General features: G+C 38.6%; 1 protein-coding gene across 13 annotated transcripts in view; it reads left to right on the forward strand.

The window, feature by feature from the left end:
• Positions 1-20304, forward strand: part of DLG2 (discs large MAGUK scaffold protein 2) — an 831288-nt gene that overhangs the window by 769887 nt on the left and 41097 nt on the right. For all 13 annotated transcript variants that reach the window (XM_059838484.1, XM_059838487.1, XM_059838482.1 and 10 more), the window contains 2 exons: positions 10366-10542; positions 19697-19772. In XM_059838484.1, coding sequence (XP_059694467.1) covers positions 10366-10542; positions 19697-19772 — 253 coding nt within the window. The remainder of the gene's footprint in view (positions 1-10365; positions 10543-19696; positions 19773-20304) is intronic.

Below are 20304 nucleotides of genomic sequence, written 5' to 3' on the forward strand. Positions count from 1 at the left end.
CTGCACCAGACCTTCATCTTGCCAGCCTCAGGGCAGCTTAAGGCAAAATCTGTCAATCTTAAAGCTGCTTAGGGTACGTTTTCAAAGTGACTTAGCAAATCAAAGTCTAATCTTCATTGAAAGTCTGCAAAACCCTGTCTCAGATGTGCTTAATTTACCTTTAAAAATGGGATGCAGGAACTTCTGATGTTACCTTTATTCCTGCTTTTGAGCACATGTGAGCCTGGGCTCCCAGGGAGGAGGGTGTGGATAATGCAATGGAGTGAATGAGGAATTGCAAGGAGCTCAGTGCTGTGTGCAGGGAGTTGTGGGAAAACAAACCTTATTTATTGTTTCACAGAGAGAAGACAGGAATTTTAGTGTCATCCTCTTGCAGCTTTCTTTCAAAAATATTAAAATAGATATTGCTGCTGTTAAATGTTTTGGGTAATGGTGGTCAATCAGCACTTTTATAGTCAAAGTACATTTCTAAAGAAAATTGACAACCAGACACACAGTGAGACCAACCAATCTAATCATTAAGAAGAAGTAACAGTCACATTGTTTTGACACTGATGAGGTGACACCAAGGACCATTATTTTAATTTTTAATTTTTGTTTGTTTGCTTCTGCTTTTGAATATTCTGGCATCTTATTTTCAAGCTTTTTTTCTGTGAAGAGCATACATTAGTGAAAACTGGTGTTGAATTATTCATTTGACCCAAGAAGTTGGAGATTTATAGAAAATATCATCTACTAGAAAACATTCTACCCAATCACAGAATAAAACTTCACAAGATAAATCTCTTTGCGGTAAGTGTTGACAGATAGGAGTTCAAGGAATCCACAGAACTGGGTGACCAAATAGAACTGGTTGACAAAATAGAACCTCTCATAGCTTCTGCTCTTCCAGGCAAACTTTCTCTGTTCCTTCTGTTACAGTTTAGACAATTTCAGTTGAGTTCACCTCAGGCCTGTGGCATTGATTTTTCTAGAGTTCCACCTTAAAAATCTGACATCTTTAGAGATTTCATGTTTGGCCTCATGAAGCAGAGGTTATGTAGAGACATCTGACCTTCGTACCATAAAAATTCATCTTTAGATTTCAGCTGCATTTGGACTTTTGCAAAATTACTCTTCTTCAAAAGTCATCTTTTAAAAGAGACAAAGTTAAACCCAGAAATTAATTGCATTGCTTCCAATTGAAGTCTATGCTAAACCCAAAGAAAGGATTCATTCTATAGGCAGCCTCCTCCTGCTGACTGAGTAAACTCTTAATGAGTTCCTCAAGTTTTGACCTAGACACAAAAGGTTTTCATGATTTCTCAAACAGTTGCATTCAGCAGAGTTTATGGATTTAGTACATTTCTCCACATTAGGCAGGATAATTAATTTCCATCATAATTTTCAGTGGTTTTCTACAGTATAGCTCCTGTTTGAATGGGGCTTCTCATTATCTCAGCAGAACCTACTCAGTCAACACAATAACAATGGAAATCCAAATTGTGACTCTTTCACTGTCAAAGGACAGCATTCAAGGCCAAGCAGAAACCATTAGTGAGAAAGAGCTGTTGCAAACAAATATCTTGACTTTTCTTTCCATAATGCCCTCTCTCCTCAGAGCAGCCAATGTTCTATCTCATTAATACTTTCTCTGAGTTTTGCTTGTCTACTTTTTCACAGCTAGAGAACAATCCTTTTTCCAATAGCAGTTTCTAAAGGCTGGAGTGTATAAATGGATTTATTATGATATTAACAAATTATTATGATACATAATGATTCATTATGTTATGATCACCTCCATGATAGGAAAGTCTGTAGAGTTCCTCACCTCTTACCACAGAAGTAAGTCAGAATATTCAGATTGTCAAGGCTCCAATGTTTACTTCTCGGGAGAAAAGAAAAAAGATTATCCATTTTGCTGACAAAATTCTTTGATTTGTGGCTGGTGGGATGTTTTCTAGTAGTAGAAGCATTGTGCTTAGTCCATCTCTTACAAGTCTTTCTGTCATCATTATATTCAAATTGTACAAATCATAAATGTGGATCATTTTTTCATAGGAAGGTTTTGTCTTACTTAAGTTCTACAGATGTCTAATATTCTTGTCCAAAAAAAAAAAAAAAAAAAAGCATATCATATCATATATATCTGGCTGGTAGTAATAATTATGTTACCAGGGGTTCTTTTTGTGTGCTGGAAATTTCCTTTTGATTATAAACCAGTGGAAGCACAATGAATTCTGTGGGCAGCCTGGCCACGATGGAATTTTAAAAGCTGCCAACTGACTCGGGTCATGATTAGGTCTAAGAGAAAGCAATTGCAAGCTACAGGGTATCTGAGAAAACAACCTAAAAAATCCAATTACCCAAGATCTTCTAGTTCTCTTGCAACAGTTAGACCAATTACTGCTGCAGACCAATAACTAAAAAATATCTAAATCCAGTGCTTTTTGCAGTGTATTCTCTAGGTAGGAAGACACATTTGGGTGCAGGGAGATATGGGGGTAGCTACAGGCTGTGCTAACAGAGTCAGAATTTTCCCTTTCAGTTTCATTGTCTTTGAAAGAAACACCTGATTTTATTTTATGGGGTTTTTAAATTTTATTTTACTTTATTTTTTTTCCTGGGGGAAAAAATCCCTAAATTAATATTCTCAGACAGAAAATAAGTTGCTATGAGAGAGAATGACTTTTTGGCTCCAGGGTCAATCCATGCAACCCACAGGTTGCAATTTCAGGCAAATTACCTAGTAGTTTAGAGTATCCCTGATTTGACATCCAGTCACATTTCCTTTCAGGATAAATGTCACAACACAAAAATCTGTGTTGACAAACTGCACTTGATGGCTCAGAGAGAAACCAGAGATGCAGTCAAGCAGCAGCTTCACTTAGTCTGTATGGGCAGGAAAAAAATCAAACCAAATAACAAAACAGATTTCATATCATTTTGGTGCATAATGCACAGGCCAGGTCAAGGTCAGTCAAAAATTATCTCATTTCTTTAGAAGAAACAGCTAAATACAAACCTGGCATGAATTTTGAATTTGCTGCGAAATCTGCATCTCATGCACAAGTTTGTGGGTTTACTGTGAAATTTCAGCCACAAACTCAGGGGTGCTGAAGAAGCCTTCCAGAATCAACTACAGATCTCCTCTGGAGTTTATCAAAATAGCCCAAGGCTAAATTTAATCTGTTCAGACCCAAGGTGATCTCCCTGTTTTAAAGCAAACCTCAAAGCTGAGGATCTGGACTACACTGAGTCCAGTGCAGATGTATTTAAAAGCTTCTGTTTACCACAGATGAAACTGGCTGCCAGATTTTCCTACTCAGTAAATTAAGGTAAGGTAAGCATATGCTCACAGCTTCGTTTCAGTTGTTTGCAAGCAGAAGGGGGAATTCTATTTGGCCTGTAAAATGCCAAAGAAACAAAAAAGTGTGTTCCTTGAAATGAATTCCCCTTGTGCTGGCACAAGAGAAAGCATGAAGGAATTTCACTTTCTCAAGCCACCTTACAAATCCTGCTGGGAGGTGTTAAAGCCAGACAAACCTGGCAGTAATATTATTTCTGTCCATGTCCACAACTGAAGGACTGAAGTGTCAGTCCTTGCTCACTGTGAGATATTTTGCCTCTAACATAGTACATTGTATCCTGTTGTGTAGCAAGACCATGAAAGTGCAACGTGTTGGTTTGATCCTTCTGAAAATGTTGACTTACATTTTTCTGTACAAATTTTGCAGAACCCATTTCCTGCACAGAATATGAGCACTTGCTAAAAACTTAAAAAAAGCCCGTTGGCAACGTAGAGATTGGCTCATAAGAGCTGACATTAAGCATCACGCTTGGATCCCCCAAATGAGCAGAATATTCCCCTAGGACAAATGGCAGCCCTCTTTCCTGATAAACATCATAAAGAAAATATATATCCTCCTTCTTTGTGAATTTTTTCTGGAACTAACTGCTGCTGTCTCCAATCCCCTTTTATCATTGAGATCCATGACATAACTCTCTGCCAAATTCCCACTAGGAGGAAAAGAATGAGGAATTACTTGGACTGAATGGAGAAATTGCTGAATGAAGTAAAGTAATATGATAGCAAATGGAAAAGGCTTGGATGCAAATGTGCAATGGGATTTGCTGCAGTGGAGGTGCCTTAGGAGCAGCAACACTAACACCCTGAACTGCACATTGACTGGAGCATGCCCCATGGCTCTGGGCCTAAACCTACCCTCCTACTAATTGTAAGGCATTTCTCCTTATCCTGTTACTACATGCCCTTTAAAAAGTCCCTCTCCAGTTTACTTGTAGTCTCTAAGGTGGTGGAAGATCATAATAGTCTCCTTGGAGCTTTCTCCAGGCTGAGCAACCACAATTCTCTCAGCCTGTGTTCATAGCAGAGGTGCCCCAGATCTCTGCTTATCTTTGTGGCCTCCTCTGGACTCACTCCAGCTGGTCTACATCCTCCTGCTGGGGGCCCACAGCTGGACACAGAACTCCTGTCCACCTTTTGTGCATCCAAACTGGTAATGGGCCCTGATCAGTGCTAACTTCCAAAGGGAACCTGGCAATCGTGTTGTACCGCTGCGCTGTCATGGCTGATTTTGGTAACCCAAACTGCCAGTACTGTGCCTCTCAGCCTGACAAGGTGGATAGGGGAAAAAAAAAGAAGAAAGCAAAAAACAAAATAAAGGCAGGGGGAGGGGAATGAAAGTAAAAAATTAAAAGAAAAATAAGGCAAAGAAATGGAAAAAGCAGGAATCGTGGTATATATGAGTGATGGGTCAAACATTCAGATATATTTTGTTAAAACTACATTGTTGTAGTATACTCCTAACAAAAGCTGTTCTTCCCAACAGTCCCCCCTTCCACCCTCTCAGCAGAGGTGACAATGTATGACAGAATCATCTTTTGAACAGGGGCTATTGCAGCAGCCTCCAGTCTCAGCAAGCAGCAAGTCTCAGAGCTTCCCAAACCTCCCAAGGAGGGAGAGACATTTTTGTATGCTCTACACATAGGATTTACCACTTCAGCTTCTCCAGATGGAAACAGAGCTGGGAGGAGAAGCTGAAAGTCTTTATTGGTTAGCCAGTATGTGAAAATTTAACCCATTTAATAGCATCTTAATTGCCCTGCAATGGCTGCTTCGATCAGAGAGCCGCTGTGCTCTCTGTTGTAGCTATAGCAATGAATTACACTAGCGTTTCTTTCATCTTCTTCTCATTTTTTCTTCAAGCTGAGCCTGCAAGTGGGTGGAAATGCATTTATTACTGAGTGCAGAAAAGACAGCTATGAAGCTTGGGGTCTGATTCTGACTATGATGCTGAGTTAGTGTCTAAAACCAGGCAAATGATTAAACCTCTCTGCACTGGATTTCCCCATCTGTAAAAAAGAATAGGGCAGGGGGTAGGATAGATGTGGTGAATGAGGAGAATAACATATATCTCCCTTAGGATGATGCTATAAAATCTGATGTCTGAGAATCCCTGTTCAGAGAAGAGAGAAATATCCTTTAGTGGTGCATATGCAGATATGCTGGCAGATCACTGGAGAGTTAGGACTATTTACAGCAGCTGAAAATCTCTCCTGCTAAATGTTGTTGTCGTTTCATAATCAAGTGAATAGCAAAGAGCAGTGTGTAAATTTATGTGCAAACTCCCATCTGTGCCAGAAGAAGAAGAAGAAAGTAATTTCAGAGATGCAAATAAAGCTTCCATGCAGCACCTGAACTGTACAAAGTTACTGGCCATTGATACAGGAGTGGCAGTTTTTGGGGTTTTGCACTGAACATATAGAAGCATTCAGTAAAATACATTCCTGTGTTGTAAGTGCAGATATATCCCTTGCTTTGTCAGGAAGATTGTGAAAACCACTAGCAGTGGTGTTCACAGCATTAGCTGAGGAAGCTAAGAAGCTTCTCTGTTAAAGTCCCTCTTTTGCTAAGGGCTTAGCAAGATCACTTAGTCTCTCTCTACCCTATTTTTTCACGTTACAAATGCTGGTAACAATATAACATTGTGGATGTCAATAGGTTGTAGTATATGGGATTGCACTAGGAATTTATTTTCTATTTTGTTATGGCTAATATATTTTCTTTGTTACACATTTATTCCTCTAGCTGCAAGAATAGGTGTCATTAGGAATAGAAATTTACTGCACAAGGCAGCTTCGCTTTTGAAAATGCCTCAAACAATGAAGTATTTATGCTAAGTGGAAGAAAAAAAAGATACCCCAGTTTTGGTGGCCTTCATGTCATGTAGACACCTCACTGCATGTTAGGCAGTATATTGGTGAAGTCAGTATTTTAATTTCAAACAAATTTTGAGCAATGAATTTGAATGCTGTTGTGAAATGTTTGTCTCATGTTTTACGGTGATGTGGCTGCCTAAAAATGATTAAGAAGCACCCAAGCACAAAAATAAAACCTGTTAGGTTCTGTCCAAATTGCTGCTGGGATTAGTCTAGTGTAATGATCACTTCTGAAGTCTGGAATAATATCAGGGAAGCAAGCCCTGATATTATTATTAGCCCTCACATATTCTTAAATATTTGTGATAGCCAGCTTCTTCTAAATGTTTGCACTTCCTGCTTTACTTCTCAGGACTTTATTTTCTATAAGCATGACGCTTTCCCCAAGCCTTGAATGGCAGTACTTGGCATTTGAATGACACTTTTCACATCCAAGATATTAAAGTTTTCCTTAAACTAAGGCAAGAACCGTGAACTGAGAAAAAAATAACTTAAGTATTAATGGAACTTTGGTGAATATACCTTATGCTTTTGATAATCACACCAATTCTTGCTGCTGTTTTTCTAATAAGGGAACTAAGCTGACCAAATCATGATTTCACCACATCTGTTAAACTGGTTAGTAGCAAGCACTGTTCCCTATTCCAGTACTTTATCCACATCTCACAGTAGTCACTGGGTTTAGTGTATTTGTAACTTCAACATGCATTCTCTATCCTGTGTAACCCAGGGTCCTGTTTGTGAAATGCCCTGTCTAGAATTTACTGAACAGGAGTTTTCTGATGCTGGTGTGATCACTACATTGGTGACAGCTCTAAAGTGGAAGTTAAATAATTCAAACTGATTTCCTTCCTTATAAAATATTGACTACCCCAATTCAAAAGTAGACCAACTCAGCTGACTTGGAAAGAAAAGTTTTACTGACACAGAGAGAGCTCTTGGTTTTGTCCTATAGGATGCAAAAAAAGGCTTAACAGTGGATGCAAGCAGCTAATTGAGCATATAAAGCACCTGAAAGAACAGTGCTTTAAGAGCAGTTTTATAAGTTTTGAAGAAAAAAAAGAAGCTGTTAGTGTTCAAGACTGTTAGATAAATGTCATTAAAATGTTGTAAGGATATTGAGATTATTATTCTTTAATACTGCAGTAAAAGACACTAAAAATTACTTACAGCTCAGTGCTGTGAAGAATTGCCCAAGCAACCCATGAATAAGCAGCCTCAGCCAGATGAAAGCATATGGTCATATTAGCAAGTTCAGAAAGCTCACTAGCTCTGCTGAGCAGTCCCTCCACTATCTGTAATACTGTGCTTGTGTTTTGGGGAGAGACCTCTAATTCATTCCAGAGAGAGAGAGGCACTGTGACATGTCATCTTGGTTTAGACCCTCTGGATGATTTGAATAACCCTGTTTCTATTAAACATCTCATTTTGGAAGAGTACTTGTCTGGTCCTGAACGTGCTGATCCTTCTCTAGCTGAAATGATGGTGCTCATCTCTCAGAGAGGGCTGTGAGGTGCTCTGTGCAAGGGTGGATTTCTTGTTGGACTGTGTTGCTTATATCTTCCTCTCAACTCATAATATTCAGCAAAGGTGCTACTATTTTTTAACTTTTCTTCTGATATTCTCCCTGGCATGACAGAACCTATATAAAGTGTCTAACATACCCTTTAGTGTGTTATCCTGGTGAAGAAGCTTGCACAAATCAGCTAGACTTTGCTGAGAGCTCACCTTGACTCTGATGAAAGTTTCAGTGCTTGCAGATGGTATCCTGTAAGACTTGGATGTCGTTGTCTAAAAACATGAAAGGGCAAAGAAAAAAAGGCATCTTTTTCTGTCTCTTCTGCCCAGTCCCTTTACCAAACAAGAGGTCTGGCTGCATTCATTTTGTGTCACTTCAGTAGACACTTAACAGATGCAGAGGTGTTATTTTTATATACATCTTCAAAACCAAGCACAAACAGAACTGTGTGGCATTCATCAGGTAGAAAATTAGAAATGACATGTCAGTCTCTTAAAGGGACTAGATTTTGCAATCCAAACTGCCCTCTTAGCCTGAGGTGGTGGGGATGAGTGTGCCCAGGTCTCTCTATAGCCCAAAGTAGTCAACAATGCCTGGAGTAAAGATCTCCACATACTTCATAACTGGGCCAACAGCCAACCAGCAAAAGTATGTTTTACAGAGCCAGAAATGTTATCAAAGGTGTAAGCTCAAATACAGCTGTTACCACGACCTGGCTCTTAATTTGAAATGTTTCGGAAAGATCACTGAAGTTAGCTCTCATGTAATTTTCATTTGCTAATGGAGTAATCAACATCTGTAGAGCATCAGCCACAAAATCTTCCATTCAATGAAAAGTGTGCTCAAAAAGTCTCTTGTCTGGGATCTGTAATCTCATTTTAATTAGCAATGCACATGATTGCTCCAATCAAAGCAAGTCAGTGTCAAACGTTGCCATCTGCATTCATCGTTAACATCAGCCAGCACGATGACAGACTCCTTTTAAGTCAATATGTGGGCTCTGAGGTGAAAATGTCTGTTCAAGGACAAAGAATATTGTCCTGCTTTCTACTCCTTAACTTTTGAAAGACAACCTTCATCTTAGAACTTGCTGATTAGGGAGCGTTTCCCTTTTGGCATCAGGGAGTGTTTTGCATCAGGGATATGAGAGTCTTGCTTGTTCCCTATAACAGAAGATATTGTCCCTTGTTTTGAGTGACCTAATTATGCCTGGAATAGGGATTGTATGATGTCTGCTCAGTATCCAGCATGGCCAACTGTCTGGTTAGGGGGTTTTGAGCTATTGAACAGCTTCCATGGCAAGGTGCACAATTAATCAGTGAATTTTTAAGAATGTTCAGTATGGTGGTAGAACTCTGACCAACGCCCAGAGGATGATGTGTTGTGTGCCTGTTTGTATATGCTCTGCCATCTTCCAGGGGTCTAGTGTCATCTCTTGGTTAAGAAGAGGTGTCTGATGACAATTAACTGCTTCTGAATTTATGAGCTTTTTCATCAGATGTCCTCACAGGAGGCTGTACTTGAGATGCACCAGATGACCTAGTACCAGTAAGAGTCCTTTATGAGTGTAAATATTTAATAAGATATAGTCAGGTTTTTAAAATAACTTTTCCACTGCTAAGCCATTAAATTTTTCCAAAGGGTACTTGCATTCCAAGAACATTTACCAAAAAAGGAACAAGCATAAGTAAGCTTATGGATTATGTAAAATTCAGCAGTCTTCATCCTCAAAGGGAATTATCTGGGCATTTCTGAAGATGTTAGTACATGACTTTAAACTCTTTAAGAGAAGACATATTTCAAGTAGCATTTTTCCTCCTCCTGAACCAGATTTGCCATGCACAGTTGGTGCATATGAGAGCTTTAAATTATTTTGGTTGCATAGTCACCATTTTGATAATTTATTTTAAAGTTCTCTACCTTATGAAAAGTAGCTTTGAGTGGTTTATATCTACCCCTAAAACTGCTACAATCATTCTTTGCAATTACACTAGAATGCACAGCAATTAATTACATCAAATCCTTCTCACAAAAGTGTTTAACCGTGAAAAGATTGCCATGGCTTTCTTTCTGACAATGAAAGAGAAGGAATTATTAGACACTTCTTGGGATTTAACTGATGTAACATTTCTGCAGCCAGGATTATGGTCATATTATTTTCCCTATATGAAATAAACATCAGTTCTTGACAGGTATGATCTTTAAACAATATTTTACATGGGAAAAATATTCCCAAGTATTTTTACATGTAAGAAACCAAGATCTGGATTTGTAGCTAGGTAACTCCAGTGAGTGACCTGCACTTGCTTGGATTCATGTGCAGGGTCTTACTCTCAGAAAGAGGGGATACATCTACCCTGGTGTAGGTGCCAGCCATAGGACTGGAAGGCATAGGCTGAAAATTTGTATCAGATTTTACCATTCACTTTCTCTTACAGGAAAAAAAAAGAAAAAGAAAAGGCTTCTGTAAAGACTAACTCCACAGTGGAAAGAGTTTTCCTCTGAGTAGGACCTTTCCCCTTGGAAAAGGTTACCTGTGACATAAAATATGATTAATTGCTCAGAAGTAAATGTACCCAGACTGATATAATCACCTGCCTTTATATCTTTATTTGCTTTCACAGAGCCATGTTTGACTATGACAAGAGCAAAGACAGTGGCCTCCCAAGCCAAGGACTGAGTTTCAAGTATGGAGACATCCTTCACGTCATCAACGCCTCAGATGATGAATGGTGGCAGGCGAGGAGGGTCACTCTGGAGGGGGACAGTGAGGAGATGGGAGTTATACCCAGCAAGAGGAGGTGAGTGCTGCCTCCTCCTTCTTACCTCCTTGGCCATTATATCAAAATATTTCTCTTTTTTTTTTTTTTTGGCAAAGATGGGGTGCATCAATCTACCAAAAAACTGGGGGCAGTGAAGGAAAATCCCACAGGTATTTCAAGAGTTGGAAGATACAGCTTTTGCTGCGAGAATTAAAGCATTCAGGCTGTTTATAACGGTACTGAAAAGAAACTCAGAAGGTGACTCAATTACTAGTAACATCATAAAAAAAGGGGAAAAGAAGGAGAGATCGCCGTCTACTAAAGAGCTTCAGCAAAAAAAAAAAAAAAGGAATTACCAGAACTTGAGTCTGGGAATTCACTCTGAATTTGAAGTGGAGCACATGTTTTAATGTCAGGGTGATTAGCCATTGCATCAAGCTGCTGAAGGATGTAATGAATGGCTTGACATTTTCAAATCAAGACTGTATGTCTTTCTTTTGAGAGGGTAATAGCATTAAACTTCTCAGCCTGTGTGATGTAAAATATGGTGCTAAATTATATAATGGTCATCTTTGGCTTCGAAATCTGTTAATTTAATATCTGCCTGCCTGGAAACTGATGGATAACCAATAGCACAGTAAATTTTTCATATAATATAAATGAAGGCACTTTCATCTGCTCTCCAAGCTAAATCTGAATCTTTTGTGTCTGTGATGGATTCGTGGTGACTGTCGGAGAGAGAACAGATATCTGAATCTCCCTCATTCTTTGTACTGTTTATTCTGCCTAGATGTTTTTGTGAAATTGGCCACAAGTCTCTGATAGTATCAGAACTAGCACACAAAGCAGTATTACCTCCTGGCTCTGTTGATAGTTGCTATAAAAAGGTCAAAAACTGAAAGGGTAGGAGGAAAATTAAATCCGTCAAAACATATTACATTTCTCTTTTGCAGCAATGCCGTCATACTGAGTATAAACTTTCTAGTCCTAGCTATTTCAGCTTTAGCACCAGTGTAAAAATGATCATGACCATTTTTTTATAGAGGGGAAACGGGATGCTTGGTGCTCCCTTGAGCATCTGCTGCTGTTTCAAGAGAATTGGCCAGGGTAGCAATAGACCTCATGGTACTCAATGTTCTAAATTGTGTAAAAGTAAACTATAAGGCCATCAAATACCTTGTTGACATGAGCCCTGAAAAAACATTAATTTCTCTAATGATCATGTTTGAATAGCATCCACACCTGGTTTTTCAGCAAAGAGCCATTTTGGTGTTGGGTAATAGACAGAAATAAAAGGTTAGGTTATAAGTTTCAAGATGGAAAATGTGCCCATTAACCAGACTTAGTCTCTAGATATTGAAAAAGGAATACTTGCCTGCTATTCATTGCTACAGTAAATACTGCTGTAATTACATGATTGGATTGTACATGGGAAGAGAGAAGAGTTTATTTAATGCTATGGTAAGTAAGTGCACAGGGCTCACTCCCATGTGGTGCCTACTATGAAAAGGTGCAAAAAGCTGTCATACATATTAAAACAACTACAGAGGAAAAAAAGCACAGCTAATTAAGATGTGGAATTGTATATCCTGTAAAGCAGAAAGGAGGTGTGTGCCTAATGCATATTGGGTTACCCACACAGTGGTGTTTTCAAGGACAACAGATAGAGGTTCACTAGTCAAGGTCCGACATATAAGAGAGCCTAGGAATAAGATGTGGCTCAGGAAACACTGGGAGAAAACAGAATTAAAAAAAAAAAAAAGTACTATATGAAAATAGATTGGTTAAAACCTAAAAACAATAGTCTTGAATTTTAAAAGATTCAGGTACAGTTACCATGCTCTCCACTTGTCATCCTTATTTTTCACTAGTGAAGCAGAGTGGTCTGGAAAAATCAATGTTATCTGATTTTCTGTCTGCATGAATGTAATGATACACCTGAGCTGGAGTGGGAGGAGGTTGCTGTTATTTCATAAAAGGCTTCAGTTGTACAATATTTTTTTTCCAATGCACTGAAAAGTGAGGACTGTTTCCTTTCTGTGGGTTCTGGATGATTCCTCAGTGCCTGAGACTGATGTGCTCTTGCCAGCACCTTCTGTGGTCTTTACGCCCCCCAAGGGCAGGATGAGCAATCAGTGCACACAGGGCTGAGTTACAGAGAGTAAAGCTAATCACACTCACCAGATTGTGCTAATTCAGAGTTCAACTTCCTCTGCAGGTGTGGGTTATTGACTGTAAGAGGATTAATCTAAAACAGAGTACTCCTGGAATTAATTTGACTAAATATAGGCAGCTACAGCATGGAAATCTTCATTTAAGCTGTTGGCTCCAGGATGCCATGTCTCTTATAGTCTTTGTGGGATTATTTCTATAAGCAATGCTTTGTATATAATAAAGCATATGTTATATCTAGTAGTAAAACAGTGTGATAGAAAGAAAGGAAAGAAGGAAAATAAGAACATCTGTAGGTGTTGGTTGGGCTTGTCCTGCAAGCTAAATTTGCATGATGTTGTAAATTGCAGAAATTTATATTTGTCTTATATTTTTCAGTCCCCAATTCATTTCTGTTCTTTATTTTAGTGTCTTGGGGGCTTCAGGAAGTTATGCTTGGAAGGGTTTTCTTTTGTGTTTAGATTTCCTTTTTCTGCTTGTGGTACTGTAACTTTATTTTTTGCACTTTTGGTCAGTGAGAGGCTATACAGATCCAGGTTGAGTCTTTTAGCTGTCTGCTTTATTTCTGTCCTACTTCCCTTGACTTCTGTCCAGCAACAACTACGATACAATTCCTGCATTTCCCATTATGAAATATTTCCCATAAATAAAATCATTATGAAATAGCTCTGAAAACCAGTGACCACTTCTTATATATATATAAATATATATAAATATATAATATGTATGTATACAAATATATATCTATCTATAAGTGTGTACAAATATATATGTATATAAACATATTTCTTCTTTGAAAAGCTGTGTAATGGTAATTGCTGTAATTGCTTTCCATGTGTTTAGGTCTTTTATTTTTTTTACAGGAGAGCCCATCATACAATGACATTTTAGCATGAGCTAATTAGAGAAATTGGGAATGATTAATCAAGACTCCTTACTCTTTTTCTCCTCTATGACCTATGTGCTATACCAGCAAAAAAAATCATAATTTAGAATTATAGGGGAGCTGCCACTCATTAGTCTCTCCAGGGTTTTGTATACATTACCTCTTAGTGATTTGATAGAGTTTGAAAGCTTTTTTGTCATCAGATTTCAGTGCTTCTGCCAACATATGGATTTGTTGCCTTATTTATGGTTAAATTGCCAAGTCAGGCTTTAAGAGAGAGTTCTGGAGGGCAGCACTGCAGCTGGAGGGGTTACTGAAAGAAGCAGCACAAAGAAGTGAGGGTGGCCCCAAGTTTCTCCACTGATAAGTGCAAGAGGACCAAGGACCAAGTCTCATGGAGCAGTGAGCCAATGACCTCTGTGCAGATTAAAGAAAATTGAATTCTAAGGATCCTGCGGTTCTTAAATATAATTGCAACCATTTCTACACCTGAAAACAACATTTTGTTCATTTGTCAGTGTGTATTTATTGTCTGACTAGAGCTGTTGTTCTCCACCACAGGACTGTGTAGCTAGTTGGGTAGAAACCAAATGCAATGATACACAGTTGGTGTGGTGTTATATCATCTTGGTGTTGGGAAGCACAGGACTTCAGCATGAGAGGCTGCAAACCACTTCACTTGTGGTTTAACCATCACCAAATAGTGATTATATAGTATTAATTAATCAACAATTCAGGTCAAATTTCTTCTGGTTCCACATCTGCCCAAAAGATTTATCCAAGCTGTGTTTAAGGTGACAGCACAATTATATCAGGCAGAGTCTCCAAGGTGAGGGGACATTACCACCAGCCCTGTACCAATGTCTCAGGCAGCCTGCAGTATTGCCTGGGCACTGTGGCTACGTGTGTGAAGTGCTCCTTTATCATCAAAAATTGCTATTTATACAAGAATGACCAACAGAATTAGATTTACACTGCATGTTTTTTATATTTGGATAGATAGATAGATTTAGATTAGAGTTCCCACATAATCTGTGCTTTTGATCATGAGAATTTTTATTTGCATCATTGCCCTTATTATTCATTAAAAAAAAAAAAAATCAGCTTCCTATAAAAGAGCAGCAGCAAGCTGAGCAGCCCATGTCCAAGACTCCCTCCCTACGGAAACACTCACATTAGTTAAAGGGAATTTAAAAAATGCATTAAACCAATATGCATATATAAAAGTGTCATTCATTCCTAGACAGCTGCACTAATTCAATAGTAAATAGATTTTAATTTGCTGCAGCATTGATTTTACACCTCCAGTTCTTTTCACTTTTTCCTTGCTGAGTCTCTGCACAGGGACAAGCTCCTACATTCCAAACCCTAAACAACAGCAACTTCCCACCTCATGAATGTCAAGCCTCGGTATTTTCTGTTGTGTGTGTATATCTGCCTGACTCGAGTCTGTGGGTCTGGCATGCAGCCTGAGATGTCACACAGATTGCCCCAGAATGGCTGAGCATAAATTCTCACCACTTTTACTACTGCTCCCTCTGCAGCCAGCGAGGATTTGGCCTTAAAACGCTGAAATAATTACACTAATCTTTCTGTTGTCCTTCAGATGTGCAGTCACAAAACTGCTCTCAGACTGGACATCATTCTAAGATACCCACTTTCAGGTAGTTTAAGTACCTCTGACTGCCAAATGTTATGCAACTTGCATCTCTGTTATTACCAGCTATAATAACACCAGCCTGATACTTGTGTTCTCAAATAGATAACATTCTCCCCACAAGTACATGTAGCCATGCTCTCCTTTCAAAGTGGGGGGAAAAGTACATACAACTCAATGTTTCACAAACATTTAAGGACAAGGAATGAGAGGTTTTCCCAGCACAGAAGTCCCTGTGGGTGAAAAGCCAACTTAAATTTGTTGTTCTGCTCAGCTTGGCAGAAGGGCATGTTTATCCACTCAAATGATTTTTATTTTAATGGTTTCCTATAAATCATCTACCTTTCTAAATACCACTTAACATTTTAATCCTTAGATGATAAAACTTTTTAACATCAGCTAAGCTTTGTCTAAAATAATTTGTCTGTCTGTACTCAGTAATCTAATTGGAAAAATTTAATATGGAATGAAATTTGTGTGTATGTGCAAGTATAAGCTTCTTCCTGTGCTCTTGCAATGTTTTACAAAGTGAAACTTCTGTGCTGAAGGAAAACAGCTGTTAGCTTTTAAACAGAATAAGGTTGTGCTACCATTTTATGAGAAGTCACTTCCTAAAGTCATTAGGTCTCCCCTTCATAATTGACCAGGTGCTGAGCTGTTTTCTATAAGCAAGCCACTGCAGATGGGGAGCTGATCCAGGGCACGTTCTCTCCTTCTGAAAAATGCATGTTTGGTGCAAAAATGCCACTTCAGGAATGCTCCAAAATAATTTTGAGAATGGGAATCTCTTGGTAAGCTCAGATCTCACATCTTGCAGAGGATGGAAGCAATAAAAAGCTATCAACTGAGACCACATATTTGAATTATAAATAGTGTATGCATATTTTCCCTTATCTTTCACTTGATAGGCAGGCAAAACAAATACAGTGCAGGTCACCTGGAAATGGTATAGCAAGACAAGAGACATGGCAAGGTTTTTCAAGTATCCATTTTACATTGCTTTCTTGTATATTTCCTAACTCTCCTCGCTACAGTACTCATGCTGGATTTGGAAACAACTTTCATCCTGCAAAACATCTCAGTGCTAAATATGTGCAAATTAGGCTCCTGTTACCATTATATTTCATTCTAGAAACTAGTTTGCAATTTGCACCTGTGTTCTACCTCAGTGATGAATGCTGATATTGAAGATTAAAGCATTTCTCACTTGATATTCTACCTCACCACTGTGAAGACTGATTAGTGCTTTTAGAAGGGCACTGACAAAACTCCCAATGGTCCAGCAGTGTGTGATCACAGTTCATGTCTTGTTGAGTTACACTTGGTTTTTTCTTGTTTGCAGCACTTAGGAAGAACTGAAGGTTTCATTTTGAAAAATCCCACAAGCCCTTTTTCAACAGTTATGTGTGCCCAGAAACACAAAAGCAGACAGACATTGCAGTGTAGGGAGTGTTGCATGCCATTAATAAGTTCCTTAGAAGAGTAAGAAGAGAACAGTATCCTAAAGAACTCAAATCTTGAACTTACTAGTGAGGGAACATGGAAGGTTGAAGTATATTTCTAATGTACTGCTCCACTTCTCTAGCTTTACATGACAAGAAGAGAGTGAATCCTGACTATTTCTGAAATAAAAAGGGCCAAGAGGTATCTACCACCAGAAATGTTTTTAAGAGAAAGTGAGTATATAGAGTATACTCCAACTGTCCCAGATCTCAGATATCTTAGGCAATTTCCCTGTACATAGCAGTGTTTCTGTACACAGCTGTACTTGGAGAGTGGGTGGGAAAATGGAGGTGAACTCCCCATACGTTGTGCTATGGTGATACTGTCTCCAGAACTCAGAGCTTTTCAGCTCCAGTCACATTTCAATGTTGGATGTAGATTTCTTTGAACGTTTCTTGAAACCTCTTTGAGTTTCAGTGACCCCCTCAAGCAGTTTTGAAAATGGGACTGAGCCATTAAATTGTTTTGGAAATCATAGCCATGCTTTCCTTATCCCTTGGCTATAACTCTATAGGCAAATACATAATTAGAAAGGGTCGTGGCAGCAATGTGTACATCAGGCAAGGCAGAGTTGCAAGTCTGGGCCCTGCAGATCTGGGAAACAGGAGTCCTCCCCTTCACTTCATGCTTTTGCACAACTCCCCATAATCCTGCTTTGTCCAGCAGTGGTCACAGAAAACTGGTTACCGTGTTAAGTGAAACATTTCTTTCTTAAAAGCAGTTTCTTCAGGGGATGGATCAAAATGTTCAAATGATGGTCAGCTGCTGTCAACTAAACCAATGTAAGGAATCTACACCCATATGCTGTTTAGACATGCACAGTGTCAGCGGCTGCAAATAACTCTTTGGACCTAAACTCCTTTCTTCTTGGGGAAAAAAAAAAAAAAAAGACAGTCAAGTTTATTTTTCCTTAAATATAAAAACTACAAAGCTACAAAAAGTGGTAAAAGTGTTTGAATTAGTGTTCCTTTAACAAATGCCTTTTCTAAGAGCTAGATCAACAAATCTAAAAGAACACAGATTCAAAACTTTGTGTCTTCACCAGTTTAGTTCCCTTTTTAGCTCTGTCTATGGCCAAAATGTCCCAGTAGCTCAAATGCGAAATTCTAAAACATCTTAGTTCACTAAGTCCTGCACCCTGATCATTTCAACAAAGACTGAATCTTTAGAAAACCAAAGGTAAATTCCAGGAGTTCTCCAGAGCATGTAAAACTAAAGCTTTTCAGAAATTTAGGTTCATTCCTTCAGGAAAAAGAGAGGTAAATTCCTAACACCAGAGCAACCTACTGCCACAATGGAAGTTCCAGACCAAAGACATAAAGGCAATAGAGCACCTGAGCTGAAGAACTTAAAGATTGTGTTATAAACTGGGCAAACCCATTTACTTTGTCCTTGCCTTTTTCTAACAGCTGACCCATTTTACTGACAGTTCAGGCAGCAACAGTAATGTAGTGAGCCTGAGACACAGAACATTTCAGCTCGTAATTTTACATTTCAGCTAAATTATAAGTAACCGAGAACAGTTTTATTGTGGAAGGTGTCACGCAAATTGTAATGGGAGGCAGCATTGTGTGCCACCCTTAATACAGTGCCAGATGATGAAATGTTTGGAACATCCAGGAGGCATGCTGAGCATATATGAACACTGTTGTTATGTTTGCCTGAAGGACTAATGGCACTTAATGACATTACTTAAATACTTCTCAGAGCAATGCAGAACGTTTCTGCAGCTCCTCATCTGTCTGCTATGCCTCTAGAAAGCAGCGAAGCCTCCACGACTGCTAAAGCAATTATGACAAACTTCATAAATAAGATTCACTCTTCAGGATTAATTTCCAAATTTTTTTATGCAGTGAATAAGAAATTAAGTTAAAAATCAAATGTTTTAGGAAGTTAGGCAGGGCTGGAATGAGTTTAAATGTTAACACAGATTAATAAGTAGAATATTGTGTTCATTTGTGCTAATTATTTCCTCAGAAGGCATCCATCCTATTTAGGCAATTACACAGCCTCAATCCTATTTAGGCAATTACACAGCCTTGAGTCTTCATTTCTTACCAGTACTACCAAGGGACTTCATCTGCTAGCTCAAGTTTGAGACTGTTCATGTGTTTTTAATAACATAGATTTAGTTTGAAAGATGCACTTGAGCTGTTTCCATGTGAATATTCCACACTCACAGAGAAATGCATTTAATCTAAATTTAAACTGTAGCTATAGTAACCAACATTCACTGTGTTTCAGGAGGGCATATATAAGCCTACTCAGACAGAAGGAAACATGTTGTGTTAATTATCATTCTATCAAAACTCTGGAGTTTGTATTTTGGAAAATAATTATCAGAAATTATGAATTCCTACTACCCAGGCTTAGAAAGCAAGAGATTTGCAGGCATGTATTCTAATGTCTCTTACAAGCTAGCTTTGCAGGATTTGATGGAGATCTGCTAGAGCAATCCCCAGCCATAAAAAATAGGGTTAGTGTTTCACTTTCAGGTAGATGATCAGATTTTTCACTTGAGCCAGTCAATGATAGATTCTGTAGATGATTTTGCAAAGGTGGGTAACATCACTTTTACAGTAATGTCCATATTAGTCAAGGTGAGTTAGGACATGTCCTTGTTTCATTCCTCTGACCACAGAACTCTAAATGTTGCCTGATTTTTGAACAGCTTAAATCAGAGAGTAAATCTGTCCCCAGCATGCTTTTCCCAGACTCCCATGTCTGTGGAGAGGCAGTGCTATTCTGCTGCTGTAGGGCAGCCAAGACTCCACAAACCCAGTCCTGCATTTGCCAGAAAACTCCTGCCTGGCTGAGGAAGTGACCTCTCCTTTCCAATGTACGAAATTCACGTTAAATGTTTACTTTAGGTATAGTAAGCTGCCAATGGTCTTGGGAGAGCAGGGTCAAATATTTCATACAAAATGCTGCTAAAATCAACGTGTGTTTCTTTGTTTGTGTTTTCTTTTCCCCAGAGTTGAAAGAAAGGAGCGTGCACGTTTGAAGACGGTGAAATTCAACGCGAAACCCGGTGTAATTGATGCAAAAGGGGTATGTAGATACTGAAACCTTTTGAAATTGCACTTTACAATTGTTTTATCCAGAGTAGAAAAAAAATTAGCAACATAAGGAGTATTTAGGTTGTTACAGCCAAAACCTGCAGTATAGTGAAATGTAGATCTGAGATTAGTATGATATAATCTTTGAAATTATTAAATATTCTTTTTATAATAATACTGAATGACAGTGCCTCCTAAGGGGAAGATACTGAGAAAACAAAGAGCATTCTGTGATAGCTGTGATTTTAGTCAAATGACGGATAGAGAAGAAAAGACTTTTAAAATGAATGCAGATGGATAGTTTAATGAAATAGGACCAGAAATTCCCTGGCTTCAAAAGCTGTTAAATCACAAACCAAAGGTTGTAAGTTAAGGAGTTCTGGATATTAAAAATTACGTTTTGGGTGTTCTGCTTTGACAGTTGTGACAGACATTGAACACAGGTGTGTTTCACACCAGACACCATGGCCAAACAACACAAAACGTGCAAGTTCCATTCCAGCAGCGCTGCCTGGACAGAACAG

This window comes from Haemorhous mexicanus, chromosome 2 (genome assembly GCF_027477595.1).
Source record: "Haemorhous mexicanus isolate bHaeMex1 chromosome 2, bHaeMex1.pri, whole genome shotgun sequence".
Taxonomy (NCBI): domain Eukaryota; kingdom Metazoa; phylum Chordata; class Aves; order Passeriformes; family Fringillidae; genus Haemorhous; species Haemorhous mexicanus.